This window comes from Molossus molossus, unplaced genomic scaffold (genome assembly GCF_014108415.1).
Source record: "Molossus molossus isolate mMolMol1 unplaced genomic scaffold, mMolMol1.p scaffold_m16_p_8, whole genome shotgun sequence".
Classification (NCBI taxonomy): Eukaryota; Metazoa; Chordata; class Mammalia; order Chiroptera; family Molossidae; genus Molossus; species Molossus molossus.
In genome coordinates this window covers 106,850,137-106,876,355 of record NW_023425402.1, presented here as the reverse complement: position 1 = coordinate 106,876,355, position 26,219 = coordinate 106,850,137, and the positions used below count along the sequence as shown (strand labels likewise).

Here is a 26,219-nt window from a genome sequence, read left to right as displayed (position 1 = left end):
CCGTGACGCCTACGTAAATGTGGCTGGGATAGAGTTTGCTGGGAGAGGCACCGCACGTAAAAACCAAGCACCCTCCAGCAAGTCGACACTGAAATACTTTTGCCAACATAGATGGCTACAAACACAGGACCATTTTCTTTCAGAGAGGGAATAAAACTACACTGTTCTAGCAAATCAGTTATAGGGGCCTCTTTCCTAGCAGTCTTTAAAGTCTATGGGATCTTTGAAATACTTAGCTAATTCAGTCGCTGTTAACCACCAACAGCTCCCACTAGAAAGGGCACGTGGGTAGAGACAGCCAGGCTTTGGGGAGACTTATAAGAAAGAAAAGCAGGCACCGTCGGTGTTCTCTCGGGTGGACGTTGATTTGGGGATGGCCCCGGTGAGGCAGAGTACCGGAAAGTAAGCACGTGGCGCGTGAGGACCTCGTCTTCATCTCTGCCCCTCGGTCCCCAGCGAAGCCTCTCTCTGGGGGGCCTGCGGTTCTGAGGTCCGGATCTGAAAGTAAATCTTGTGCACTTTGGACTTTGCTTTCCTGTAAGAACCAGAAATAAAAATGAAAGTTACAATAATCAACGTCTTGATGAAGAAACTGCTGCAAAGTTTTACGTGGGCATAAGTCTTACAAAGAGAGAAAGAACGAGAGGAAAGGGGTCTGTGGGCCAGTTCCGGCCACGGCCGGCTCTGCACGGCCTGGTTTACCTTTTCTAATTGTTCTTAAAAATCAAAATGAAAATATTATTTCTTGACACTTGAAAATGTAGATGAAATTCCCATTTTAACATCTATGGCCCAGGCAGTGTGGCTCAGTGGTTGAGGGTCGACCCTGCACCAAGAGGTCACCAGTTCGATTACCAGTCAGGGCACGTGCCCAAGTTGTGGGCCAAATCCCCAGTGAGGGGCATGCAGGAGGCGGCCAATCGATGCTCTCTCTCATTGATGTTTCTCTCTCTCCCTCTTTCTCCCTCTCTCTCTAAAATCAATAAAGATTTTTTTAAATGTTTTTAAACCAAAAAATTGTCTATGGATGTCTAAGGGCCCCAGCCACACCCACTGGTTCATGTATCACCCATGCTGCCTTCGGGCTGTTGAGCCGAGCCGGGGCCACGACACGCGTGGCCCGAAGCCTGAAGTAGCAGGTGGGCCGTGGCAGGGAGCATCGCCGGGCCCGGAAGAAGAGCATCTCTTGCATTGCTGCCTAACTCCGTCACCCTGCAGCCAGCTGTCCGTTGTGAGCCTGGGACTTTGGGGTGCCTGTCATTATGATAACAACAGCCGCCGCCTCAGTGTGTCGAGAGGGTGGGTGGGAATGTGCATGAAGTGTTCAGAGACGGCGACACACCAGCGTTGGCTAAGGCTGCTGGGACCCCGTGCCTTCACGGCGCCCCCTGGGAAGTAGGGAAGAGTCACTGAAACACCCTCCCTGGTGACAGACTGTGGCTAACAGTTACGGGGTCAGTGTGATGGGAAGACATCATGAAATCACGGTTATTATGAAGTGTGAGGGGTACTGTCGAGGACAGAAGACAGTCAGGGAGGTGTGGGGCTCAGCCAGAGGACCGTCCCCCACCCCGGCAGGCAGAGTGGTTAGGAAGATGGCCTAAAGAGACATCCTAAAAGATCACAAAGTGCCTATTAACAAATGATAGTGAAATATCCCAAAGTCATGTAATCAACATTTACTCTATATTTCTACAACTCGGGACCAAAAAGGAAACATAATTCCAGCAACGACAAAATGTGTTCATAGCTAAAATAGGATGTTTGTCCCTTATCGGTACTGAGAAATACGGAATTTCTCACAGTGAGATTTAATTTATTTATTTTAAATCCTTACCCGAGGATATTTTTCCATTTATCATCAGATAGACTGGGAAAGAAGGAGGGAGGGAGGAAGAGAGAGAGAGAAAAACACACTGATGTGAGAGAGACACCCCGACTGGTTGCCTCCTGCACGATCCCGGCCAGGGCCGGGGACTGACCACAACTGAGGCACGCCGTGCCCTTGACCGGAATCGAACCCGCGACTCTGGTCTGTGGGGCCGACGCTCTAACCGCTGAGCCAAACCGGCCAGGGTTCACAGTGAGTTTTACAGGGGGCCTCAAGGGGCCCGGTCAGCAGAGTCGTCAAAGGGCAGATTCTGCGTTCCACGCAGTACCTACTTCAGACCCGACAAGCCCAGGAGGCTCCCCTTGGCCTGCGTGCTGAGTGTGGAGGACCAAGGAGGAGCCATGTGGGCAGAATGGGTCAGTCTGAGATTTACTGAACACCTACTCCGGGCCAGGCGATGGATTAGTCGCCACCCCCACTTTATCATCGAATGCTTATAGCAACCTTCTCAATGAGCTCTCACTGTGCTTATTTTTCAAGCGAGGAACTTGAGGTTCCGCAGAGATCAACGACACCCCCAAAGTCACATGGCCGAGGCAACGGCCATGCGCAGGTTGGAGCCCGTCTTTGTGACTCCACAGACGGCTGTCTCTGCCGCACAGGGACGCGTGCGTCCGTGCGGCGGGGTCCAGGGGCCCGGGCCTGGAAAGGGGCCGAGAGGTCCCCTCAGCAAGCAGGCTCCTGTCCTTCCTCAGTGCGTCCAGAGTAGAGCCTGACACTCATCCCTGTCACGAGAATGAAACCTTTCAGTCATTCTTTGTGCGGAAAGTCACAAGAAACCTGACCCACCGCTGGCGAAAGGACAGACTGACTTCAATAGTCAGCTGAGCGCCCAGCTCAGGGCGGGCAGGGTCCCTGGCTCCCGCGGGCAGTACCCCGCACAGGTCGCTCTCGGGGCCACTGTTCAGACGACACAGCTGTCTCCAAAAACGCACACCAGGCCTTCCCTTCTTTCCTGCAAAGCCGGTGGCTCTCGCGTTGTGCTCTCTACACACCAGCTCTCGAGTGAGCGAAAAGACAGACAGACAGACGTCTGAAAGCTCCCGACACGTCAGCACAGGGGGCAGGGGTGGCGCGGCCCCGAGGGCTCACCTCCGGAGGTTCTCCGCGTCCTCGATGGTTTCTGGCAAAGTGACCCCTTTGGTCTCTGGAAGAAGCAGCGTCAGTCCCCCGGCGACCAGGCTCAACGCCGCTTCAAAGGAGACAGACCGCACGTGGCGCCGTTAGCCCGCAGCCAGGACCGGGCACTAACTAAGGAGACGCCTAGAGAACATGTGCCCCAGGGACACGGTTCGAGAGGAGTCGGGAACCTGCAGCATCCAAGCAATGGGAGGACTGGGAACCGCGGAGCAAGAGAGGAAACTGTGCCTTCGCGCTACCTCCATGGAAGCATGAGGTGCGTCAGGAGATTTAGAAACAATTCGGACTCGTTACTGTGTATCTATTTATAGTATATACTATAGTTACTATGTAGTAATACCATCTTATTATACATTTGTATGCTATGGAGCACAGCAAATCCATTGCAGTCCTCTCTGGTTCCTCCCTCCCGCCCTCCCGCCCTCGCCCTGGGGGACTCAGCAGGCCCAGGCCAGGCTGCTCTCTGCATGTCCTTAGCCATTTCGCCTCCCACCAAGTGGGTAACTGGGGCCTTGGGGGTCCCCAGGGCTTGGTCTGGGGAGGGAAGGAAGAGTCCCCACCTTCTTCTTAATTCAACCCCATCAGCAATAACGCTGATATAAACTCTGATTCCCACTTGTGTCCTTGTGTCTGTTCTCAATTGATAAGACCCCAAAGCAGAAGAAGGTGACCATTTAGATCTTCAAGCCTCTACAATTACATGTTAAGTGCACAAGAGTCCGGAGTCACATTCATAAGAAAGCAGGCGGCTACGTCAGAAGGTCCCTCAGATTCTTTTCCGTAGGATCAATTACTGGACCCCGGAGCCGGAGGTTGTAAACCTCTGGCCCAGCTTCTGGGAATGACATCTTATCTTTCCCGTGAAGCAAGACAGCATGAGCCAGGGGACCACAGAAGGGCCAGCGCCATGTGAGCTCGCTGGGGGGATTCACTCATGAAATGCTTACTGGATGCCCAGGATGGGCTGAAAGAAGGAGCAACCAACGTCCTGTGAAATCTTACCAAACAACACGAGGGGCAAACTTTCCCAAACCTCTATCAGCCTGAAGACCAGAAAGGGGGTGATGATCCCACCCAGGTCACACAGAGAGGAACACACCATCACTCCGAGGTTCCTGAAAAAACAGAGAGGAAAAAATGTCAGCATTTCTGTGATTCGATTTTCCAAATGTTAACCTTACCTTAGAGTGAACACGGGGGCCACCAACCCGCTCCCAACCTCCAAGTAGGGGAGAAGGGCTGGAGATAAAGTTGATCACCTATGGCCAATGATGTCATTAATCATGCCTACATAATGGAGCCTCCAGAAAACCCTAAATTATGGGGTTCAGAAAGCTCAGGGTTGGTGAACACATCAATGTGGCCAGAGGCCGGAGTACCCCAGCTCTACACGGACAAAACCTTCTATGTGCTCAAGACCCTGGCAGACCTCACACCATGTACCTCTTCAACTGACTGTCCGATTGTATCTTTCACTATATCCTGTATAATAAACCAGTAAATGTAAGTAAGCGTTTTCCTGAGTCCTGTGAGCCATTATAACAACTTACTGAACTTGGGGAGGGGTCACGGGAATCCTGACTTCTGGCCAGTTGGTCAGAAACACAGGTGGACCGTGGAGGACTTGCACCTGGTATCTAAAGTGGGGGCCGTCTTGCGACACTGAGCCCTTCACCTGCGGAATCAGCACCGCGGCCAGGTTGTTACGTCCGAGTTGAATTCCAGGACACCCCGTTGGTCTTTGGAGAGTTGGGAATTTGTTGCGTGAATCGAGTTTTTTCTTTTACATGTGAATTTTACATGAGGGACCTAGTTCTCTACTTCTTCTACCTTCTGTGTGCTTATCCATTGTTTCTCTTTTTTTAAGACTTATTCTCTTAAAATAGTTAAAAAAAATAATAATAGTGTAAGTTGTGTCCAGAGGGGTCCATGGAGCTGCTGGACCTGACACATCTTGTCAGTGCTGAGGACAGAGATGGGCTCAGCCTGCCCCCCCCCCCCCCAGGGCTCTCTCCTGTGCCGAACGCCTTTTCTTTCTCACGAGCACAGTGTGACCCCTGGTCACAGCTTCCCCATCTCACCGTCTCCTTGACACCCAACCTGCTGTCTCAGTGTCACACCAAACAGCCACTGGAGGGGCCCCGAGGCCCTGCCCTGAAAATGCTGGTCCCCAAAGAGCCAGGCTAGCACACAGCCATTTCAGGGGCCACCCCGCAGCACTCACCTGATGAATGTGGGGTACAGCTCGGCATTCACCAGGCACACCATCTGGAACACGATGGTGATTCCCATCCGGCCAACACAAGCCACTGCGATGCTCAGCCAGTGTAGCTCTGGAGAGAAGACAAGAGGGCGGAGCGGGCTGGGCCCACAAGTGGGGGCTGCGCCCCGAGCTGCCCCCCGGAGCTGACGCAGACTTGGAGCTGGAAAGGCTGGAGAGTTTGTCTTGGCTAACCCTTCAATGTTGGGTAAGTCGGCTGAGTCCTGAGAAATTTGGGGACTTGACAGTGACACACGAGGGGAGGCCCCATGGTGGAGAGGAAAGAATGTCATTTTGAAATTTCTGCCTTGGCCGGTTTTGCTCAGTGGTTAGAGCATCGGCCCATGGACCAAAAGGTCTCGGGTTCGATTTCCGGTCAAGGGCATGTACCTCGGTTGCATCTTCGATCCCCGGCCCTGGTCAGGGTCAGGTGGGAGGCGGCTAATCGATGTGTCTCTCTCACATCGATGTTTCTCTCTCTCTCCCCCCCCCCACTCTATCTGAAATCAATGGCAAAAAATCTATCCCTGGGGGAGGGGGAACATTTCTGCTCTGTCCCCTGTCGACTGCGTGACTTAGGGCGGCTGTTCGCGTTTTCATGGCCACGGGAACCCTTACACCCAGCGCCCAGGCTGGCGTGAGATTTAGAGACACTAGGTGCCCAGGGTCCGCCACGGCCGCTCCACAGGGCTGGCTCTGTCATCGCGCAGCCACGACGTCGCTAGCACAGCCCCCGAGACACAGCAGGGCCTCAGTACCGTCCCCGTAGCGGCGGCCTGGGCTGACAGACCAGGTTCCTAACCCTCAAGCTCATGTGCCTGTCCAAACACGTGGTTGCATTTTACTTTCAGAACTGTTTATTGTTTAGTTGCAGCTGGCGTCCAAGGTCACATCAGTTTCGGGTGCACAGCCAGCGAGCGTGAGAAGGAACGCGTCACGGAGGTGCGTGGCGTCCTCGCGGGGGCCGAGCCGAGGCTCTGTCGCTGCAGCGTCAGTGTGCGCGCGGCCGACCCTGGTGCTCCGAACACGCTTTCTCCAAACACCCTTCCCAAAGCCTCGGAGAGCGAGTGTTAGGGGACCCGAGCCCTTCTCGTCCTAGCAGACGCTGTGGAGTCCTGATCACCTGAGCCCACTCCCACTGGGGACTGATCGCAGGACTGGGCACGGCACACCCTCCCCCCGGATTACCCCAGACACGAAAGTGTATGAGGCTCCTGTAACAGGCCAGCTCCCTCTTTAAGCCCCTGGGGTCACACCACGTCACCCTGACCTGGCCCCAAACACTGGCTGCTCAGGGGAGAGGTGCTCCCTGTCACTCCGCCAGCGCGAGGCTCCGAGGAGACAGGGCGCAGGGGCCTAGGAGCTCACCTCGGGGTCCAGCCAGTGTCTCCGCTTCACCTGGTGGAGGAGCCAGGCCAGGCCTGCATGAGAGACCACCCCTCCCCCAGCTGGCAAGAGACAAAGGTGAAAGAGCGGGGGGGGGGGGGGGTCTCGAGCACAGGTCTGGGGTCTGTAATCTGGGGAGAGTCTCTACCCAACATGAACAGCAGCACCTCAGAGGCCTGCCCTGAGTCCCCCCGGGCCCCGGGCCACTCTACCGCAGCCGAAGGGACCACTTAGAACTGCGGGTGGGACCGTCACTTCCCTGCTCAAAGCTCGAGTGGTTTCCGCCACGCGGGATAAAGTCCGGGCCTGGCTGGCTCCTGCTAGCTCCTGCCCTGGCTCCCATGGCTCCTGCCCCTGCTCACCCCAATCTAGTCCCCGCTCTTCCTGCTCCGGGTCCTCGCACCTGCTGTCCCCTGCCCGCTAATCTCAGCCCCCAGAGTTTACAGTCGGTCCCCCTTCGCTGTCTCCTCAGGCCACCGTGACCACAGAGCTAACACCGTCACCTCCGCCTCCTCTCCCGCTAGAACCTGAGCTCCGCGCGGCAGGGGTTTGCTCTGCTTTGCTCACCACCGAGCCCCCGGGACTGGTGCCGGCGGGCCACTCGGAGAGTCAGCAAAGTATTTCCTGGAAGAGAGGATGAATGTTTACCACCCAAGGAATGAGGACTAAGGAGAAGCCAGCGGGGGGCGCGGAGCTGGGAGCAGGCCAGAGCCCTGCCCAGGTGAGACTCGAAGTCTCAGCTCTCAGGCTCCCTCTGGGCGCTCTGTGCGGTCGCTTAAAAAATGAGTAAATAGCCCTGGCCGGTTTGGCTCAGCGGTTAGAGCGTCGGCCTGCGGTCCAGAGAGACCCGGGTTCGGTTCCCGCTAAGGGCACGTACCTCGGTTGCAGTTTGTCCCCGGCCCTGGTCGGTCGTGCGGGTGGCAGCCACTCGATGTGTTCCTTTCACGTCGATGTTTCTCTCTCTCTCTCTGTTCCTCTCTCTCCCTCCCACTCTACCTGAACAAAAAATGGAAAAATGTCCTCGGGTGAGGAAAAAAAAATGAGTAAATAAATAAAAATTTTAAAATCTGTTCATTCACTCCATCTGACCAGTATCCCAGAAACGGAAACAGGAGAAAATGGGTAAACCCAGCGCAGGTGCCCCCCGCCCTCCCTGCTTTGCCCCCTGCGAGGAGGGAGACCGGGGCCTTTCTCAGTCTGCTGTCACCTGCAGCCTGATCTCCACAGCCCGGTTCTCGAGAACACAGAACCCCGACTGCGGGTCGTCCACTGTGACCTTTCCACTTCGTGACGTGCGAAAGCAGCACGCGTTCAGTAGAAACCAAACTTCTATCTTTCCTAGGCCGGCCACGTGTCCGAGGGCCAAGTGCCCCCTCGGTGCTCCGTGCGGCCCGCGTTTCCGGATGGTGTGCTCTGCACACATTCAAAGGAGAGTGGGCTAAGCTATGCGGTCCGGTAGGTCAGGTATATTAAATGCATTTTCCACGTACGCTGGGTTTATCGGGATGTAACCCCATCGTACGTCGAGAAGCATCTGTGCAGATTCTATGGGACGTTTCCCACAACACTCTGCCCAAAAGCCTGTCAAAATGACTCAATAAACCAACAAGTGTGGAGCACGAGCAATAAAAACTGAGGAAATGGCAAATCCACCTTCGTGTTGATTGAACATTTCCAAAAGGAACAGAAGAGAATGTATGCACTCATCCAGCCCCACTAAAATGAGCCTGCGTGGGCTTCTGTCGCAGCGTCAGAACCGTGGGTGACGCGCACCAGCGAGTGGCCGGTGTTGAAAGGCTAGCACAGCAAGGCTGGTGCGATGGGGAACTGGAACCCACATGCGTGCCTGTGGAACCGTGTGCTGGTCCAACCTCTCGGGAAAGCTGTCTTGCTGTACCTACTGAACGCTAAGCTCACGGACACGCACCCAAGGGAAATGTTCACCGCGGCTTTAACCCCAACAGACAGACACTGGGAACCACACAGGTGTCACTCGACGGGGGCATGGGTATCATGTGGTGCACCAACAACAGGATGCTACATGGTCATGAGAAGTACAGGCTACCCTCTCGTGCGGCAACATGGGTGAATCTTATAGACACAATGATGGGCGAGCGAATGAGGTAATACAAGGAGTACACTGGGTATGTTTCCATTCATATGACATTCAACAGTCACAATTAGCCCGTGGTGGCCGAGATCAGAGTAGCAGTGATCTTGGCAGAGGTGGTGGGTGTGGGCTGTGAAGACAGGAAGGAACCGTCTGGGGTGCTGGAAATTCTGCATCTTTGTCTAGGTCGTGCTCCCCAGGTACAAACATATGCACAGAGTTGTCACCTTGTGCACTTATCCTTTGCTCACTGTATGTATGTTATACTGCAACTTAACAATTGTTTTAAATTGTAGGCTGAGGCCGCACCTGCCATTGTCTTCGTTCTTGTTCTAAGAGCTTACCAAGCAGTAAACACGATTCCCACGATACAGTCACCCGGAAGACAATGGGCGGACAACTCACCACGTGAGATGAAAACCATGGCGAAGCAGGCCGCCCCCGCCGCCAGATTCGACACGGCCAGCGGGTAGAGGCGGCCGACGCGGTCGATGGTGGCGAGGATGACGAAGGCCGCGGGGAACTCCACCAGCGCAGAGTAGAGGAAATCCAGGTACAGGTCCTTGCCGGTGGCTCCCACGTGCATGATGAGGCCCTGGTAGAGCACGGAGCTGGTGAACCTGCGCCAGGAGACAAGGTCAAGGGCAAGCGCCGCAGAGGAGGGGAGGGGAGGTCCCGGCAGAGAGAGCCAAGGACCCTACACGCTGGGGAGAAGCAGGTGCGCGATTTAGAATGTCCTAGAGAGCCCTGGCCCATTTGGCTCGGCGGTTAGAGCATCTCGGCCCACGGACCAAAGACTCAGGGGTTCAATTCTGGTCAGGGACACGTACCTGGGTTGGGGTTCGGTTCCCAGCCCTGGTCAGAGTTGTGCAGGAGGCAACCAATCGATGTGTCTCTCTTAGATGGATCTCTCTCTCTCTCTCTCTCTCTCCCCCCCTCCCTCCCACTCTATCTGAAGATAAATGGAAAAATATCCTCAAGTGAGTATTTAAAAAAAAAAAAAAAGGAATGTCCTAGAGCAATAAAAAGAGAGGCATAAAATCAGAACACCCCGCCTCCCCTAGAGATCGCAAACACAGATGCTGTTGCTTTCTGGATGGGGAGGCGCCGGCCCTGCTGAGCTGGCACAGGCCCTGCCTGGCTCAGCTCCAACCGTTTTCCAAGGGTCCCGGGGTGAGCGGTGAGTGAGCAGGCTCAGGAATCAGGCTGCTGTATAAGCTGTGGGACCTTAAGTAAATTAACTAACCTCTCTGTGCCTCAATTCCCTTCTCTGTAAATGGGATAATAGTAACCTCCCACACTGGTTTGTCTTGAATATTCATTAAGCTAGTAGACAAGAAGTCCTCAGTGTAGCTCCGCGCACAGAGTACCACTCGGTAAAGATGAGCTGTTATGGCTGGCGGCACCGTCATCTCTCCAAGATCAAGTATCGAGACACAACGAAGCAGACACACAAGTCCAGTCTCTCTAAGTGCACACTGCTGCTCCCCAGCACCTCGCGCTGTCCTCAGGGAGCCACCTCCATGCCCCCCTCCCCCCATCACCACCGCCACCTCCACACGCCCCCCTCCACCCCATCCCCACCGCCCCCTCCGCGTGCCCCCCTCCACCCCATCCCCACCTCCAAGAGCCCCCCTCCACCCCATCCCCACCTCCAAGAGCCCCCCTCCACCCATCCCCACCGCCCCTCCGCGCGCCCCCTCCACCCCATCCCCACCGCCCCCTCCAAGCGCTCCCCTCCACCCCATCCCCATCGCCCCCTCCAAGCGCCCCCCTCCACCCCATCCCCACCGCCCCCTCCAAGCGCCCCCCTCCACCCCATCCCCACCTCCAAGAGCCCCCCTCCACCCATCCCCACCGCCCCTCCGCGCACCCCCCTCCACCCCATCCCCACCGCCCCCTCCGCGCACCCCCCTCCACCCCATCCCCACCTCCACGCGCCCCCCTCCACCCCATCCCCACCTCCACGCGCCCCCCTCCACCCCATCCCCACCTCCAAGCGCCCCCCTCCACCCATCACCACCGCCACCTCCAAGCGCCCCCTCCACCCCATCACCACCGCCACCTCCACGCCCCCCTCCACCCCCACGCCGCGGCAGGCCCCCTCACTCCGTGTTCGAGGACAGAAGAGCCACGTCGCGGAACGTGGCACAGAGGCAGATGGGGACCAGCTCAGTCACTCTCAAGGGAAAATGCAGAGACTTCCATTTTGGAAAACGATCTAATTTTGGAAGCCAGGAACATTTTACAACTACATCGGTTTTTGCACTGCGAGAAGAGGTCTTGGTTGATGAGAAGCTACTGTCTGCTCGCAGCAGGCACATGGCCTGTCGGCTCCAAACCGGAGCTCGGGCGGAGGCGTCCCGGTGAGGTGCCCGGCTCCCGGTTCCCTAAGCCCGCGCCCCGAGAAGCACCCGGCTGCGTCTGTTTCTAGTCGCGACTTATTCCCGGTGGACGAGAGTGTCAAGAGAAGAAGGAAGTGGAGACCAGCTGGGTGCCTCCGCCAGGCCCTTTGGCCAGTTACATGGGGACAACCACCTGTCCCCGGTGAAGACTGGATGGAGAGAGAGGATAACCGAGGTTTTACTCCCCAAAACATGTTACCAGGGTGCGGGGCTGCCACCTTCTGGCCGAACCTATGCATTGCACATTAAAGTAAGTGGTGGCGCGCATTTCCTGTATCCAAGTCCTTTACACACATTATTTCGTTAATTCTCCCAACACACCTGAGACAGGCACTCCTATCAACCCTACTGGATGGTCAGGAAACGGAGTCACAAAGGTTACAAAGCTTCCTGAAAGCCCCGTGGCCTCCCGAGTTGCTGCGATGGAAGAGGCAGGTGGGAGAGGCCCAGACCAGGGACCCTGTGGGCCATGGAGAGACCCTTGGTTTTATCCTCAGAGGAGCAGGAAGCCAGTGGATGGTGTGAACAGGGAGCGGCCTGGTCCGTTCAGCTCGGAAAGGACCCCTTCACCCGCTTTGTGACCAGCGCCCGAGGGGCACGGAGTGGGAGCAGACAGACCACCCAGCAGGCTTCTGCAATGACGCAGGCCAGAGGCCAGAGACTCCGACAGGGCACCAGGAGCGTGGGTACTGAGAGATGGCCGGTTCCGAACGTGTCTTCAAGATAGAGCAGAGTGCGCTGCAGGACCGGGGGAGGATGTAAGAACAGAGGCGTCCAGCGGGCCAGAAGATGCGCTGCCCAAGCACCAACCACCAGGAGAAATGCCCCAGGCGCTGGGGTGTCTGCAAAGGCTCCCGTCCCGGCCGGTGTGTGGCTGAACGCAGGACCCCCGGGCAGCACAGACACGAGGGTCCTTGGTGAGCAGGGAGAGGACACGGTGAGCCTGTGTCCACGGAACTTGGGGTGGATTCTAGGAATTGTGGTCATTCTGTCAACCTTCAGCAAATATTTATTGAAGGTCCACTCACCAGGCACCACCCTGGGAGTTCAGGCCCTTAGTGCCAGTAACATCACATGGAAATGTCAACAAGTGTACCAGCAGCACAGTGGCCGACGGGGGTGGACTGCTGAGCCTGCAGTCCGGCTACTCGGGCCGCGCGTTGGGGGAGCACCTGGAACCACCCCATGTTGAGGAGAGAGCCCTGATGTTGTGGAGCCCACCCAATGTCCTCTGAGGAAAGAGTGGGGAGTGGGGGTGCAGACCCTGGGGTGGGCAAGGGGTGCGTGGCTAGATCCACATGTGTGCATGTTCCCCAATCCGTGCAGGACAAAGGCTCTGACCCCTCAGGCAGGGTCTGGGAAGTGCTGAGGCGCAGGGAGGGGCTCTTCCTCCTCGCCAGCGCCAGCAGCCACGAAGATTCACCCACCCCTCAGCAGCCACGAGGATTCACCCACCCCTCAGCAGCCACGAGGATTCACCCACCCCTCAGCAGCCACGAGGATTCACCCACCCCTCAGCAGCCACGAAGATTCACCCACCCCTCAGCAGCCACGAGGATTCACCCACCCCTCAGTAGCCACGAGGATTCACCCACCCCTCGATGCTCAGCCAGGACGCGGCCTGCCTGGAGGTCAGGCGGGCGGGATTTAGGGCAACCTTGGGGGCCCGTCTTCTTTGTCACTCATCTTACTACTGCCTCTCATGTGAGACCCTCTGCCTACTGAAGCGAGCCTCTGGGGCCCGGTCAGCCCTCGAGAGAGAAACACGGCTCTTCCTCTGGGGACTCGAGACTGCTTCCAGGTCCCGCCCGCGCTTCTCCGTCCCCGGGGTGCCCAGTCTCTGACTCCGCCCGGGAGGGGGACAGGCCCTACCACAGGTACATCAGGATGCAGGTGTGCTTCCTCAGCTGTGGTGTGCGGAACAGGTCTGCCAGCGCCGGGCTCAGCTTCTCGGTGACGTCCTCGTCCAGAGACAGCATCTAGGACAGAGCGCTGCCGTCACCCGCTGCTGTCACCCGCTGCCGTCACCCGCTGCCGTCACCCGCTGCCGTCACCCGCTGCTGTCACCCGCTGCCGTGCGGGCACAGCCTCGGAGGCTGCCCTTCGCGCCCATTACCCCGGATCCCGCCAGGGCCCCTGCTCCCCAGGGCAGCCCCACGGGTGTTGTCCACGTCATAGACCCGACCCAGAAGTCAAGGCCATGAGAAACCCCTTGCTGGCTTGTCACCTTTAAGTCAGCGGGAGGCTGTGCGCCATTCTTCTGGGCGATGTAAGCCATTATCTTTGTGGCTTGAGTGTTCTTCTTCTGCGATAACAGCCATCGGGGGGACTCGGGCACGCACCTGGGGGCAGAGATCCCCTCAGCCCGCCTGACGTGAAGCCCTGATGGGAGCAGCCCACCCCCCTCGCCCTGGGCCTGTCTCCCTCTCGACAGTAGCCGGGGACAGGGACCTGAGGTCAGGGCGCGCTGGCCCGGGAGGGCCACTCTAGCTCGGTGAGTCCCTGGAACTCTCAGGACCCCTGCTAAGACGTACAGACCAAAAGGGAACTTTCTCTCTGTGGCCTTCACCCCATGGAGCAGGGTCCCATTCTCTCCTGGAAGCCGGCAGCCCGTCCCCCCAAGATGCTCGTGGTCCCCCACCCTCACGTCCCAGCAGGCTGTCTGTCTCCATGTGGAACAAATCTCAAAACCTCTCCAAAACCTCTGCGTTCAGTGTCCTGTAACACCAGACGGCACCATGCTGACTGTCTCCCTCGCGGCAAGGATGCTACAGCTCAAAGACCAGGACCCTCGGGCCTGAGGTTTTCTGAACAGACACAGGGACAGCCCCGCGCCGACCACTGAGACGCAGCACGAGGCCCTTTCCCACCGGGCAGCCTGGTTCACACCGAGGAGGAGCACACAGGGCCGGCCTTCCTTTAGAGACTGGGTCCCCCTAGTGCCGCCCACAGAAAGGATTTGTCCCAGCGAAACGGAGACAGAAGGTGCATGGATGAGATAGTTCTCCTCACGCCCCCTCGCCCTCTCCCCCGGTGAAAACTTATGTGTCTAGTTGCTTCTTCCTGCAGACCCTGCCAGTGCTCACAGCTAAGAAGATTCACACCTCGTCTGGGCTGGTTTTGTTTCTGGCTTAATGTGCACATTCCCCAGAGAACTTTTATTTATTTCATTCATTCATTCATCCATCCATCCATCCATCCATCCCAGAGCAGGTGGCCGCGGCACGGCTAAGCAGATGCTTGTCTGACTGGCAGCATCACACGCCTTTATCTAGGGGGGTGCAAACTGAAAGAGGCTCTGTTTGAGGGCAGCTCCCCGCGTAATGAGGGCCAGCCTGTAGTATTGGGACATGGGGTGCTGGGGTGGCCACCACGCCTGTCTGGGGGTCAAGGCAGGGCACAGTGCTCAGGGCACCGAGCGAGGTCCGGGGCTGGGGCGCAGTACCAGTAGTAGAGCAGGAAGAGGAGGGTGGGCGCAGAGACCACCAGCTGCAGCTCCCGCCAGCGGGGCAGGACGTAGGCCAGCCCGCACAGCAGCATGAGTCCCACGGTGTAGGCCGCCTGGTACAGGATGGCCACTGTTCTTCTGTAGCCCAGGCCCACAAACTCTGTGACTGAACAGGAGACAGGTCACTGTGGGGCTCCCCGGACCCTCGGGAGCCCCGGCCCTGCCCCGCTTCCTGCTCCCCAGGCTCCTCGCTCTGTGTCCATTGCTCCTGACCCCAGTGACCACCAGGCTCGAGTCCTGCCTTCCCCCCGTGTCCTGCTGACACCGCTCGGCTCCCCGAGGCACGCCAGGCTGTCCTGCCCCGCCTTTCTCCAGCTGCCCCTTCCATCCCACACTGACCGTCCCCTGCAGGGGTCAGGACCGGCCGGCCCGCGAGCACATGAGGCCGGTGCAATCAGCACCAGCTCACATCACACGCCTCACCAAACAGCCCGACCAACGCAGCAGGCTAACGTTTAGGCTGATGCTTTTGTATGGCCCTCAGATGACGTTGCAAATATCCTAATGGCCCTCCGCGCTCTCCTCCGGAGAGCTCCAAGCCGACCTGGAGCGTCCGTCATGCCCGGAGCTGCTCCTCTTGAGACGTGTCTCCGAGTGCCCCCCGGGGCCTGGAGACACTTCTGGAGGTGAAGAAATCTGCTGCCCGCCTCAGGGGAGCGAGTCCCAGGCGGAGGGTCCGGAGGGAGGTGGGCCACATGGCTGAGGGTCGTGTGAGCAGTCAGGGACCGGGACTGAGCTCAGCGGGGTGGCGGGCGAGTCCTCCTGTGGACACTGGCCGCAGGTGTCCGGCCTGAGCACCGTGCAGAGAGCACTTTGCAGGCGGGCATGGAGTCTGCGGCGGAACAGGTTGGCGGAGGGGCGGGGAGGAGAGAGTCCTGGTCCTGCCACGCTGAGGGGCCGGGACGAGAGGAGTCCCTCAAGGAGACTGAGAAGGAGCGGCCAGCAGAGGGCCAGCGTGTGTGTGTTCTGCACGCGAGGCCGTGGGGGGTAAGGAGCCGTGGGGGGTGGGGAGCCGTGGGGGGAGCCGGGGCCCAGCATCGCACCGCATCCCAGCTTCACACCTCTGGCCTCTCCTCCCTCTCTCCAGCCTCTGAGCTCCTGGAAGTGGGGAGCATGCCTGATCTGGGTGCCCGCGGCCCACCCCAGGGCCTGCCATACCTACAGCCGCCGTGGCACCACGGGGTGATGACAGGACAGCCACTGTCCTAAGGGACACCTGCCCCAGTGCACCCGCGCACGGCATTGTCATTGCCACTCTGAGGACACGGATGCACGGAGATTATGGAACCGCCCAGACCACACAGCTGGTCGGTGTTGGGGTGTCGCGTTGACCCCGAGTTAGTCCTCTCAACTGTGAGCCAAACGGTGCGTCCATACAGATGGCCGGACGTCCGATAAATACGTACTGAGCTCACGCCACCAGTGTGTTCAGTTTCCCAAGGGAGGAACATGGTCCAAGTGAACCCTGTCTCCGAATGCCAAACCGTGGACGGATTTCAGAGCCGGCAGAACGCGGCTGTTTCTCTCCCGCTCTCCACAAGGAAGCGAAAACGCGCCCAGTTCTCACTGCGTCCGACTCCACCCAGGGCCCAGCGAAGCCAGGTGACTGCCGCGCACCACTTCCTTCCAAGAAATGTTTTTCCTTAATCACGACACTTATCTCTTCGCGAATTTCCGCTCTTGTCTTCTCTCCTAACTCTCGAGTGTCCTTCAAAGCAGTTGAGTTGGTTGGGTTTCTTTTGGGGGAAGCTGGTTCTTTCTTATTTAAAGTTGGACGATACCCCCCCACACCTGTCCCCCTGCTTCCCCCAGCCTCTGTGGACACGTCGGATTTGTTCCTAGGAAACACTGATCTCTTTAAGTGGTTTACGTGTTTCTCAGACAAGGAAGGAAGGGAGGGAGGGAGGAGGAGAGACTAGGAGGTCACATGGCACTAGGCCCTGCCCGTCACACAGACAACGAAGCAGCTAGAGGCACCACAGTTTCTCCAGACCCCACAGACACCCCCGCCCCCAAAGCACCCACCCCCACATTTTCCCCACCCCATTCTACTCCACCACCTGACCTCCGTGGTTCCCTAAGACCCACGGCCACACCAGGCCGGCGATGCTTACTCAGGGTGTAGCCAGCCGTCCAGCTCCCCTTGCTGACCAGCCCCTGCAGCATGCGGAACAGCAGCAGGGATATGTAGTCCGGGGCGACGGCCGTGAGGATCCCCGACACGGCACTGACCACCACCGTGGCCAAGAGACACAGCTTACGGCCAAACCTGCGGGGCGGAGACGGGAGGTGAGCGGGGGCCGCGTGGTCAGGGTCAATGGGCATCTCTGCTTCCCCGAGGGACCACGGGGTCTGTCCGATATCACTGCCCCACCTCAAGGCCCAACCTCGTCGTCCTCAGCGAGCAGTGGCTCTTTCGAGGTTCCTCAGATCCCTCCACAGGGAACCCTGGTCCCTCAGTAACATGGCATCTCAGCCAAGGACAGGGCCCTCCCTCGGCCACTCCGCATCTCACAGGTCTCCTGCCCTGACCTTCGTATGGCACAGGCTGTCTCGTCAGTCACAGGAGCTCAGGGCCCCCCACCGGTCACTCCCATCACAAGCATCACAGCTTTTCTGGGGAAATATTTGTTCTCCCAGCGCGACTAGTGCTCTTTGCTTTCTTTTCCTCGGGGATGTAAAATGGGCACGTATTTGCTCCATCCAGCACCATGCTCGATCGCTGCGGCTTCTCGATCTCATCCCCCATTCCCGCTGGAGGCAGGGAGCCAGGGGCCAGCACGTTCCGGCTGCCAGTGACCCTGCCACCCGGGGTCCCCCTGGCCGCAGGTTCTGCGTTTCTCCGTCAGCCTCCCTCCTAGACTCCAACCCTTCCTGTGTCTACTCCTTGTCTTCTTGCCCCTTCCCCGAGCAGCCTTCCTCCTCCTGTGCTAAATATAGACTCGGAATGTCAGACCTGATGGCCTCAGAGTCCATCTCCACCTTTCCCCAAGTCCCGAGACCCCTGAGTCTCCCTCCCGAGACCCCTGAGTCTCCTACCCAAGACCCCTAAGTCACCCAAGACCCCTGAGTCTCCCACCCAAGACCCCTGAGCCCCTACCCAAGACCCCTGAGTCTCCTACCCAAGACCCCTAAGTCACCCAAGACCCCTGAGTCTCCCACCCAAGACCCCTGAGTCTCCTACCCAAGGCCCCTAAGTCACCCAAGACCCCTGAGTCTCCTACCCAAGACCCCTAAGTCACCCAAGACCCCTGAGTCTCCTACCCAAGACCCCTAAGTCACCCAAGACCCCTGAGTCTCCTACCCAAGGCCCCTAAGTCACCCAAGACCCCCGAGTCTCCTACCCAAGGCTCCTAAGTCACCCAAGACCCCTGAGTCTCCTACCCAAGGCCCTAAGTCACCCAAGACCCCTGAGTCTCCTACCCAAGGCCCCTAAGTCACCCAAGACCCCTGAGTCTCCTACCCAAGACCCCTAAGTCACCCAAGACCCCCGAGTCTTCTACCCAAGGCCCCTAAGTCACCCAAGACCCCTGAGTCTCCTACCCAAGGCCCCTAAGTCACCCAAGATCCCTGAGTCTCCTACCCGAGACCCCTGAGTCGCCTACCCAAGGCCCCTGAGTTGCCTACCCAAGGCCCCTAAGTCACCCAAGACCCCTGAGTCTCCTGCCTGAGACCCCTGAGTCGCCTACCCAAGGCCCCTCACCTGCACTCAGCCCAGCCCCAGCCTATGCCCCTCGGGTCCCTCGCTCCCTCTACAGTGGTGTCATCGTCACCCTGGGCATCACCGCTCCAGGATGTCCCCATTTCCAGCTGTCCTTCAAACCAACTCATTTTAAAGAATGGTCCACACACGTGAACGCCACCTTCTCCTCCCTCGTTCCCCTTCAACCTCGCACGGACAACAGCGTGGGTACGCGTGGCCGGCCCACGGGTTCACTGCTCCTCAGGCCGGTCACGCTAGTTCGGCAGGTAGCTGTCCTTCCGTCTTGCTGCCATTTCTTCTAAACTTCCTGCACAGCAACTCCTTCCCTGCCTACCTCTGCGTGTGGGAGTCCTCTCTCTGCACCGCGCCCGCTTTTCTCCAGCCTGACTGATAGATAGCCTTGAATCCCAGGTCCTGGGGCCCAGCCCCCAGGTACGACTGCAGCCGGACCGCTCTTCTGAGCACCTCACACGTCCAACTGCCTACTTGACAGTTTTGGTTTGTTTTTAATAGTTTTTCATCCTCACCTGAGGATATGTTTTTATTTTTGCTTTGTATTGATTTTTTTTTTTTTTAGAGAAGAAGGAAGGGAGAGAGAGAGAAACATCAGTGTGAGAGAGAAACATCCATCAGTTGCCTCCCATACATGCAATTTTTTGGTGCATGGATGATGCTCAAGCAACGGAGCCACCCCACCAGCTCAGAGGCTACTTTGAACACACCTCCAGTCTTCACGCTTCTAACCCAGAATTCCCGACGGCGCCCCAGCCCCTCCTCGCACAAAGAGTGGCAACACGGTCTGTTTCTGACCCACTTGGTCCCATCTCAACAAATGGCCCCGCCCCCACCCGTTTGCTGGGAGCATAAACCTTGGCCTTGTGCCCTTTCTCTCAGCCCCATCGATACGGTCTGCGGGCAGTGTTGACCTCCGAAATCCACCCTGGATCCCACCTTTCTCCATCCTGCTCCCCACAGACACCCAGAGCACTAGCTCCCATCTGGGCTCCGTCAACTTATGCAAGAGATTCCACTGGCCATACTCTTCTGCCACTGTCCCCGAAAATCCATTCCCCTCCTGAGGTCGGCTCTGCTGCCCAGCGGGATCGCCCCACGTACCTGTCTGCGACATAGCCGATGCCCAGAGAGCCCAGGAAGAAGCCCAGGTTCACGCAGGACTGAAAGAGGCCCACCTTCCAGGAGTCCTCGCACACCAGGTTGAACTGCAGGCCCAAGACACGGGGACGCGTGTGAGTCGAAGTGTTTGTAAGTCAAACTCCACCTCCCATCCCCTCTCCAGGGTCAGCGCATAACCCACACAGGGTGTTTCACATCCTCTTCTCCTACCACATTTTCATAAGACAAGTTCTGGTTTTTCTGGTGACTCTCATCAATGTCATTACACGCCTAACGTCTTGGCTTGACCTCCCTATGTGTGTATTAACTCAAGAGCCTGTTGTCCAGTGTCCTGCCACCGACAGTTGGTTATCAGAGGACAACGTGGCCACTAGATTTGTTTTCTAAAAAGAAGTATAGCAAAGAAATTTTCCAGAAACAGAAATGTAGCAAAATAAACATGTTTTCCAGAATTGGTCGAAAGCCCTCAACCAAGTACAGAGTAACTGCCTACTTAATCATGTACGTTCACCAATAATTATGCCGCTTTTGTCGTGAATGTTGGGGCTGTGAGCTGCAGCATGAGGAAGACACGGGGGCGGGAAGGCAGGTGGGGAGCAGGGGCTCCAGCAAGGTGTGCGGGAGGGACCGAGAGCTGGGGAGTCTCAGGGGGCCACGTGCCCAGACCCAGAGAAGGAGGCATCGAGGTCTCCGTGGAGGGGGCTTCATTCTGTGTGGGTTTAGAGGAGGTCCCCCATGTCTGGCACAAGCGTGGGTGATGCCACACATACCTGGTCACAGGGAAAGCCCCCAGAATGGCAGCATCCTCACCCCTCTTGAGAGCTCAGCCGGCCCTCACCCCTCCCCATTCCTGGCACAGCCCTACTCATGGGGTGTCGGGGGTCCCTCCTTCCCTCCCGTCTCCTCACCGCCTTATTTACTGTGGATTCCTGCCCCCACCCTCCCAGAGGCCCCTGCGCAGTGTGACAGCGGGGCAGCCACTCAGCCACGTGGGCCTCGGTTTCCCTGTCCTGTCTCAGTCCCAGAGCCACTAGGAGCACTGAAGGGGAGAAATCACGGAAAACTATCTGGTAAGTAAACCCCATTCAGCTTTTACAGTGGGGCTTTATTTCCCAGCACCCCTACATCGCAGAAGTTCCCCTTTGAACCACAGCCTTGTCCCGGCCTCGGAGGTCAATCCTTAAGAGGCCCTGGGCTCTGCCCTCCACCAGCCGGGCGTCCTGTCTGACGGGCAGCTTACTTCCGTGGCGTGGGAACTTTTTAAAATAAAACATAAGCGGAACTCCATGTCACCACTGACTTTCAGAAGCTCGCAGTGAGCGGGTCCTGTGGCCCAGGAGTGGGTCAGCTCTGGGCAGGGGCTGCCCGGCTGCTGGGTGCCACACAGACCACGCCCGTCTCTCCAAGGCTGATGTTCTTTCCCAGTAAAACTCAGCAGGGCGCACCCTTCCCCAGGGGCCTCCCATGCCTGCTGGGGACTGTCAGGTGTTATCTGCCTGTCCCAGGACTGTGGCTCTAACTGCCCAACCATCTGTCTGTGGCCTCCACCCACATGGCCCAAGACAGTGAGCCGTGTACACTAGATGTCACTACAGTCGCAGGGCCCGGGGTGCTGTCTGCTATCCTAACCCGGGCGAGCAGCGTCTGTCAATTTCCTCGCTGCCCTTCCGGAAGTGTCCTGGGCTGGCCGGGCCCCTGTGCGGAGGGCAGAGCACTCCCAGACATGGAGAGGGGGGCTCTGGCTTCCGGCCAGCACGCCTGCCCCGGAAGCTGCCCAGGCTCCACCGAGGGTCTGTGTCCAGTCACTGGCAAGGCTGGTACACCTGCCATGCCCCCGCCCTCCCACACTCACGCCCAGCCACTGCCCGTGACACACCTGTGCACGCCGGAAAGGCGGGCCGGCTGCCGGAGGAGCCTGGGCTCCAGGGCCAGGGCTCCCCAGGGCTGCCCACCACAAGAACCCCCGGGGTCACCAGCAGGTCACGGGCGGGAATCCGGGTGAGCCCGAACCAGCTGGGCCTGGAAACAGTGGAGCAAGCCCTGCTCTCACCTCGGGCTCACGCCCCAGGTCAGGGGCCAGGCTGGTGGGGGGAGGCGGGCCTGCGGCAGGGCTTTCTAGAGGGGAGTCAAATGGCAGGAACTGTGATCCTCCCCGTGCCCAGAGGCCACCTACCCGAGCCCCAGGGGCCGAGGCTGGGTAGTCAAACATGTGGCTCATTGTCCTGCCTTCAGCAAGTTCCAAAGTCCCAGGCAAAGCTGAGTTAGGTCACTTCCGCGGGAATGAATAACCGAGCCGAATCCCCAGAAATGAGTGTCCGCCGGGGCGGGGGGCGGCGGCCTCCTGGCCTCAATGGGCAGCAGGGTCCAAGTGGAGCCACTCATCCCGGGGCTACTTCTCCTGACCGCCTGACCTTGAGGCCCCTGTGTCTCATCACCTTTATCGCCTCCAGATAAGTCCGCCGCCCTTCAAAGGCCCTTCGAACCCAGCATGGCACCCCACCCCTCTTCCCGGGAGTTTCTCCTGCAACCGCCTCCCCCTCGATCCGTCAGTCATTCCAGGACTTTCTCCCACCTCACCCATCCTAAATCCGGGGTCACCTGGAAGCCCACAGATCAGTTCCGAAGCTCAGAGGCCCTCTGACACCTGACCCTCCTCTCCAGACAGCTCCCCGCCCCCCGGCTCCAGTCACCCCGCCCCCCCCCCCAGCCAGAACCCTCGGGCAGCCTGGGTCCCTGCTTCTCCCCAGCCCGAGCCAGCCTGTCTCTCTCACATCAGCTCTCCCTTCCATCCCTGTGACAACCACAGCGGTTGACATTACTCACTGGGGCTCATGCCTCAGCCTCCTCGCCCTCTCCCCACCCCACCCGCACGGTGCGCCCAGTGCCTAAACGAGGCCAAACTCTCTCTCGTTTGGCACAAAGGTAGGGGGTGCCAGATTTAGCAACAACAAAATATACAGGTGCCCAGTTGAGCTTGAGTTTAGATAAATAACACTTTATTTTTAGTAGACGTATGCCCCATGCAATAGTTGTATCCTCGGCTTCCGTTATCAGAATCAAATATCGTGCAAAATCTGGGACATAATTATCATGAAAAGGATTCTTTATCTGAATTCTAGTTTAACTGGGTGTCCTGTGTTTTATCTGGCAACTGCACATAGGTTCTGTGCTCTGGCCCAGAGGTGAGCTATTACCCCGACTGTCCCCATGACCACTCTGCAGGACCGTGAACCCGAGCCAATGTAAGAACTCTCTGCCCCGTCACCCCTGAGCCTCAGCTCCTGCTCCCTCCCCATGCTGCTCCCTCTCCTGGCTACTCCACTCAGACGCCAGTTCCTTCCACAGGCCCTGGAACCGCTCAGCAGCTATGGTCCCTCGCAGAGCCTGCTGGCCCCTCTCATTCGCCCATGTGGTCTTTTCTCGCCAGCCCTCCCCACAGACTGCGAACTCCTGGGGGACCCCCCCCCAGCACCCTGCTCAGAGCCGGGTCACCGAGGGAAAGGGCGGATGCTGTGTCTGCTCCTACAGGCAGAGTGCATGAGTCTCGGGCACAGAGAACAAATCGCCCGCCCGGGGCTTCCAGAGTCGTGGTGAGCGCTCAGCTCAGGGCCTGGGGCCGCGTGTCATCGGACCGGTCCAGCCTCTGGAGGACGCCGTGCACGCCAGGTGTTCCTGCACCCCAGGTGTTCCTGCACCCCCACCAAAAGCAAGCTGTGCGGGCACCTGCTCTCGTGCCCCTCCCCCTCCCCCAGAGAGCCTGCGTGTCACTGTGCCACAGTCTCAAAAGGGTCCATAAAGGGGGGAAAAAAATCTAGTGGCTCTTTACTAAAATGCTCATATAACCCATTAAACTAGCCAAGCTAGGCCCCTGGCACCCCTGCCCCCCCACCCCGGGCCATCGGCAGGGCCAGGGTGACGGTTGGTTTGCTCAGTGCTTTCACCGGACTCTGCTGAGCCCTGCAGCCCTGGGAGGCAGGTCACTGTCATCCCTGACGCCCTGGTGAGGAAACCACGGCGCAGAGAGGCTGAGGGACCTCCCCGGGGATGCTCAGCGCCTGCAGGCGAGGCTGGGGTCCAGGCTGGCTGGCGCCAGGCCAGGGCAGCGTCCAGCTGGCTCCTGAGGGGAGTGGGGGATGCACCCTTCAAATGGTGAGGAAGCTGGAGCCCAGGTGAGTTCTGCAGGGTCTTGAAGAAGCGGGGGGCAGGGCCAGGAAGAAGGGGAACCCCAGCCTCCCCATAGACCCAAGTCCACACAGCCCAGCACTGCCTGGCCTGCGACGGCCTCTCCTGACCCCAGAGTCTGTGGGGGCTCAACAGGAAGAGCGCCGCGTGCCCAGGGAGGAACGCGACAGGTGCCAAGTACCCCCTGAATGTGGCTCCCGCCCCCTCTCCTGGTGGGAAACTGAGCCTCATGGGAGTTGTTGTCTGTTTCTTCCTGCCCCTGAAACTCACACGTCCCCCGAGACGCAGGGCCTGCTCTCACCTCGGTCACGATGGAGGAGCCGGGCGTGTCGTACACCCAGCCGTGCCGACACGGGCCCAGCGGCAGGCGGCTCCTGTTGGCGGCCAGGCCGGCCAGCGGGTCCGCGCAGCCCAGGGCGCTCTGGTTCCAGTCCAGCTCGTAGCTGCGGCACTGGCGGGGGAAGGCCTCGCCCTGCGGCCCCGGGCCGGGCACCGTGAAGTTCAGCTCCTCGGCCAGGCTCCAGCCGCATCGCCGGCTCAGGGCGGCCACGCCGGGGCTCAGGCAGCGGTGCTCCGGGGTGAAGCCCAGGAAGACGATGCCCACGTAGATGGGGGCGAAGGACGCAGAGAGCAGGCATAGGGCCAGAAAGGTTTGCTTCTGGAAACAGCCAAACTCCCCGACCTGCTCCAGAACGCTGTCCACGGTGGGCATGGCGGGCCAGCTCCCTCATCGCCTTGACTGGATCTGCATCGGTAGCTGGGCCCAGGGTCAATGTTTCTGCAGGTTTCTCTGCCGGTTTGCAATCAGGTTGCTGTCTAAGCAGGATGCACCCAGACGTCAGCCAACTAGAAATAACCTTTTACCCCAGGGTGCCAGCTTCTGGCACGGGGGGAGGCACGAGGTTACCACCAAGTTGTTTACTTGGGCAGGAAGCAAGCCCGCCGGGCTGAGGTTCTGACTCTTGAAGTAGGGCCCCCCCAGAGCACGAGGGGAGAGCCAGAGCACACCCCGGCAACCCCAGCCTCTCCAGGGCTCTTCCCAGAGATTGATTCCAAAGCTTCTTTTTATAATCCGGATATATCAAAGACGCCAAACTGACCACGCAGCCCAGCTTCAGGTCTGTGAACACTCTCAGCTTGTCCCCCTTTCACGAGCCAGCCCCACGTCCCACAGTGCAGCCCAGCCTCCGAGTGGTCTCTGCTGAGCACCGTGTGTCTGTCCCAGAACCTCTCGGAAGGGGGAGCAGTGATGACCCAGCCCTCAGCAGACCCCTGACTGACTTGGAGCTTTCTCGGGGCTCCAGTGTGCGATCTCTAATGCCCTCTCCCGACAGCTTTCAACCCAGATGCCCTGCTGTCCCTGTGCACACCTGGGAAAACAGGCTCAGGCAGGTGACCACTCTCCAGGTTCACACCGTCACCGAATCTGAGCTCCACAGCCTGCGAAGCTGTACTTGGCTGGCTGGTTCCTGTGTTAGTTCACTTGCTGACTCACAAATAGTCCCTAAGCCCCTGCACACCTCCAGCGGTGCCAGGCTCTGGGACAGAGAAGGGGCGGTTCCTAACTCCACACCGCTTACCACCCACAGGGACAGACTCACAAAAGGACAGCAGCAGTCGGGCGGCATCAGGGGAGCCCCCCAATCTGGCCCTCAGCCGAATGTGCTCCTTACACCCAGCAAGTTGACAGGGCACAGGCGGTCAGCAGGAGGTGGAAAGGCAGGTGGCAAAGTGGCCCAGATGACCCGCCTCCTGGTGTTTGTGCCGAGTACACAGGTGGGCAGGGGACAGCCTGCGGTGGCCAGGCTCAGGTTCCAGGCTCCAGGCCTTCACACCGGGCACCTTGCCCTCCTCGGGGAGATGCACTGGACCTGCCCAGCATGGGGCAGAGCCGAGTGCTGGCAACCGGGTCCTCTGGCCTCCACCCTCAAACACAGGCAGAGCCTCTTACAGCAGGTCCGTGCACCTCACCATGAGGGGCTCCTGGCCAAGAATCAGCGAGAAGGGACCTGGGCAGTGACTGGTGTGGCTCGTGGTCAGCAGCAGCACCAATGAATGAAAAGCAGCCTCTGGTTTGGCAGTTAACCAATCCTCTGGCCTGGGGTGCCTGGGGCTGACTGGGGTGCAAGGAACAAACTCCGCAGACAGACCATTTCCTGCCGTCCTTACCCCACTTGGGACGGCTGGGTGTCCGGGACCCACGTGGGACCTCACCGGCATTGCTGCCTCCCTCGGCAGGCTCCCAGCCACAGGGAATAACCCCAGACAGGCCCTCCGGCCACAGAGGTGGGGCCCCATGGACCCAGGCAGAGGATGCTGATAGGAGACAACAAAGTGCCACCAGGAGAAGACACCCTCCCTACCCCCATTCAGCCCTAGGAGGACATGTGACATTAGGGTGGGCCCCTCCATGTGCACACAGGAGGGACAGATAAACAGATGCACAGGGCACAAGGTGTCCTTTTGTTTCTGGGGCTCTCGTCTCTGGGCACCAGGAGCT

General features: G+C 58.7%; 1 protein-coding gene across 1 annotated transcript; it reads right to left on the bottom strand.

Moving 5' to 3' along the window:
- Positions 1–366: 366 nt before the first annotated feature.
- On the bottom strand, positions 367–24,518 carry SLC22A1 (solute carrier family 22 member 1). The gene is made up of 11 exons (XM_036249034.1): positions 24,021–24,518; positions 19,520–19,623; positions 16,815–16,969; positions 14,638–14,806; positions 13,420–13,534; positions 13,065–13,171; positions 9,193–9,407; positions 5,256–5,364; positions 4,034–4,146; positions 2,984–3,083; positions 367–535 (listed from the first exon to the last, which is right to left on the bottom strand). The coding sequence occupies exons 1-11, from the start codon at positions 24,429–24,431 to the stop codon at positions 433–435; spliced, it is 1,701 nt and encodes a 566-aa protein (XP_036104927.1). The 5' UTR covers positions 24,432–24,518; the 3' UTR covers positions 367–432.
- Between the last annotated feature and the right edge of the window lie 1,701 nt (positions 24,519–26,219).

Coding starts and splice junctions, on each gene's coding strand:
- SLC22A1 (XM_036249034.1), bottom strand. CDS start 24,431: ATGCCCACCGTGGACAGCGTTCTGGAGCAGGTCGGGGAGTTTGGCTGT. Junction 16,970..19,519: donor ATCGGCTATGTCGCAGACAG/GTACGTGGGGCG, acceptor TCCGCCCCGCAG/GTTTGGCCGTAAGCTGTGTC. Junction 13,535..14,637: donor CTCTTCCTGCTCTACTACTG/GTACTGCGCCCC, acceptor CTCTGCCCCCAG/GTGCGTGCCCGAGTCCCCCC.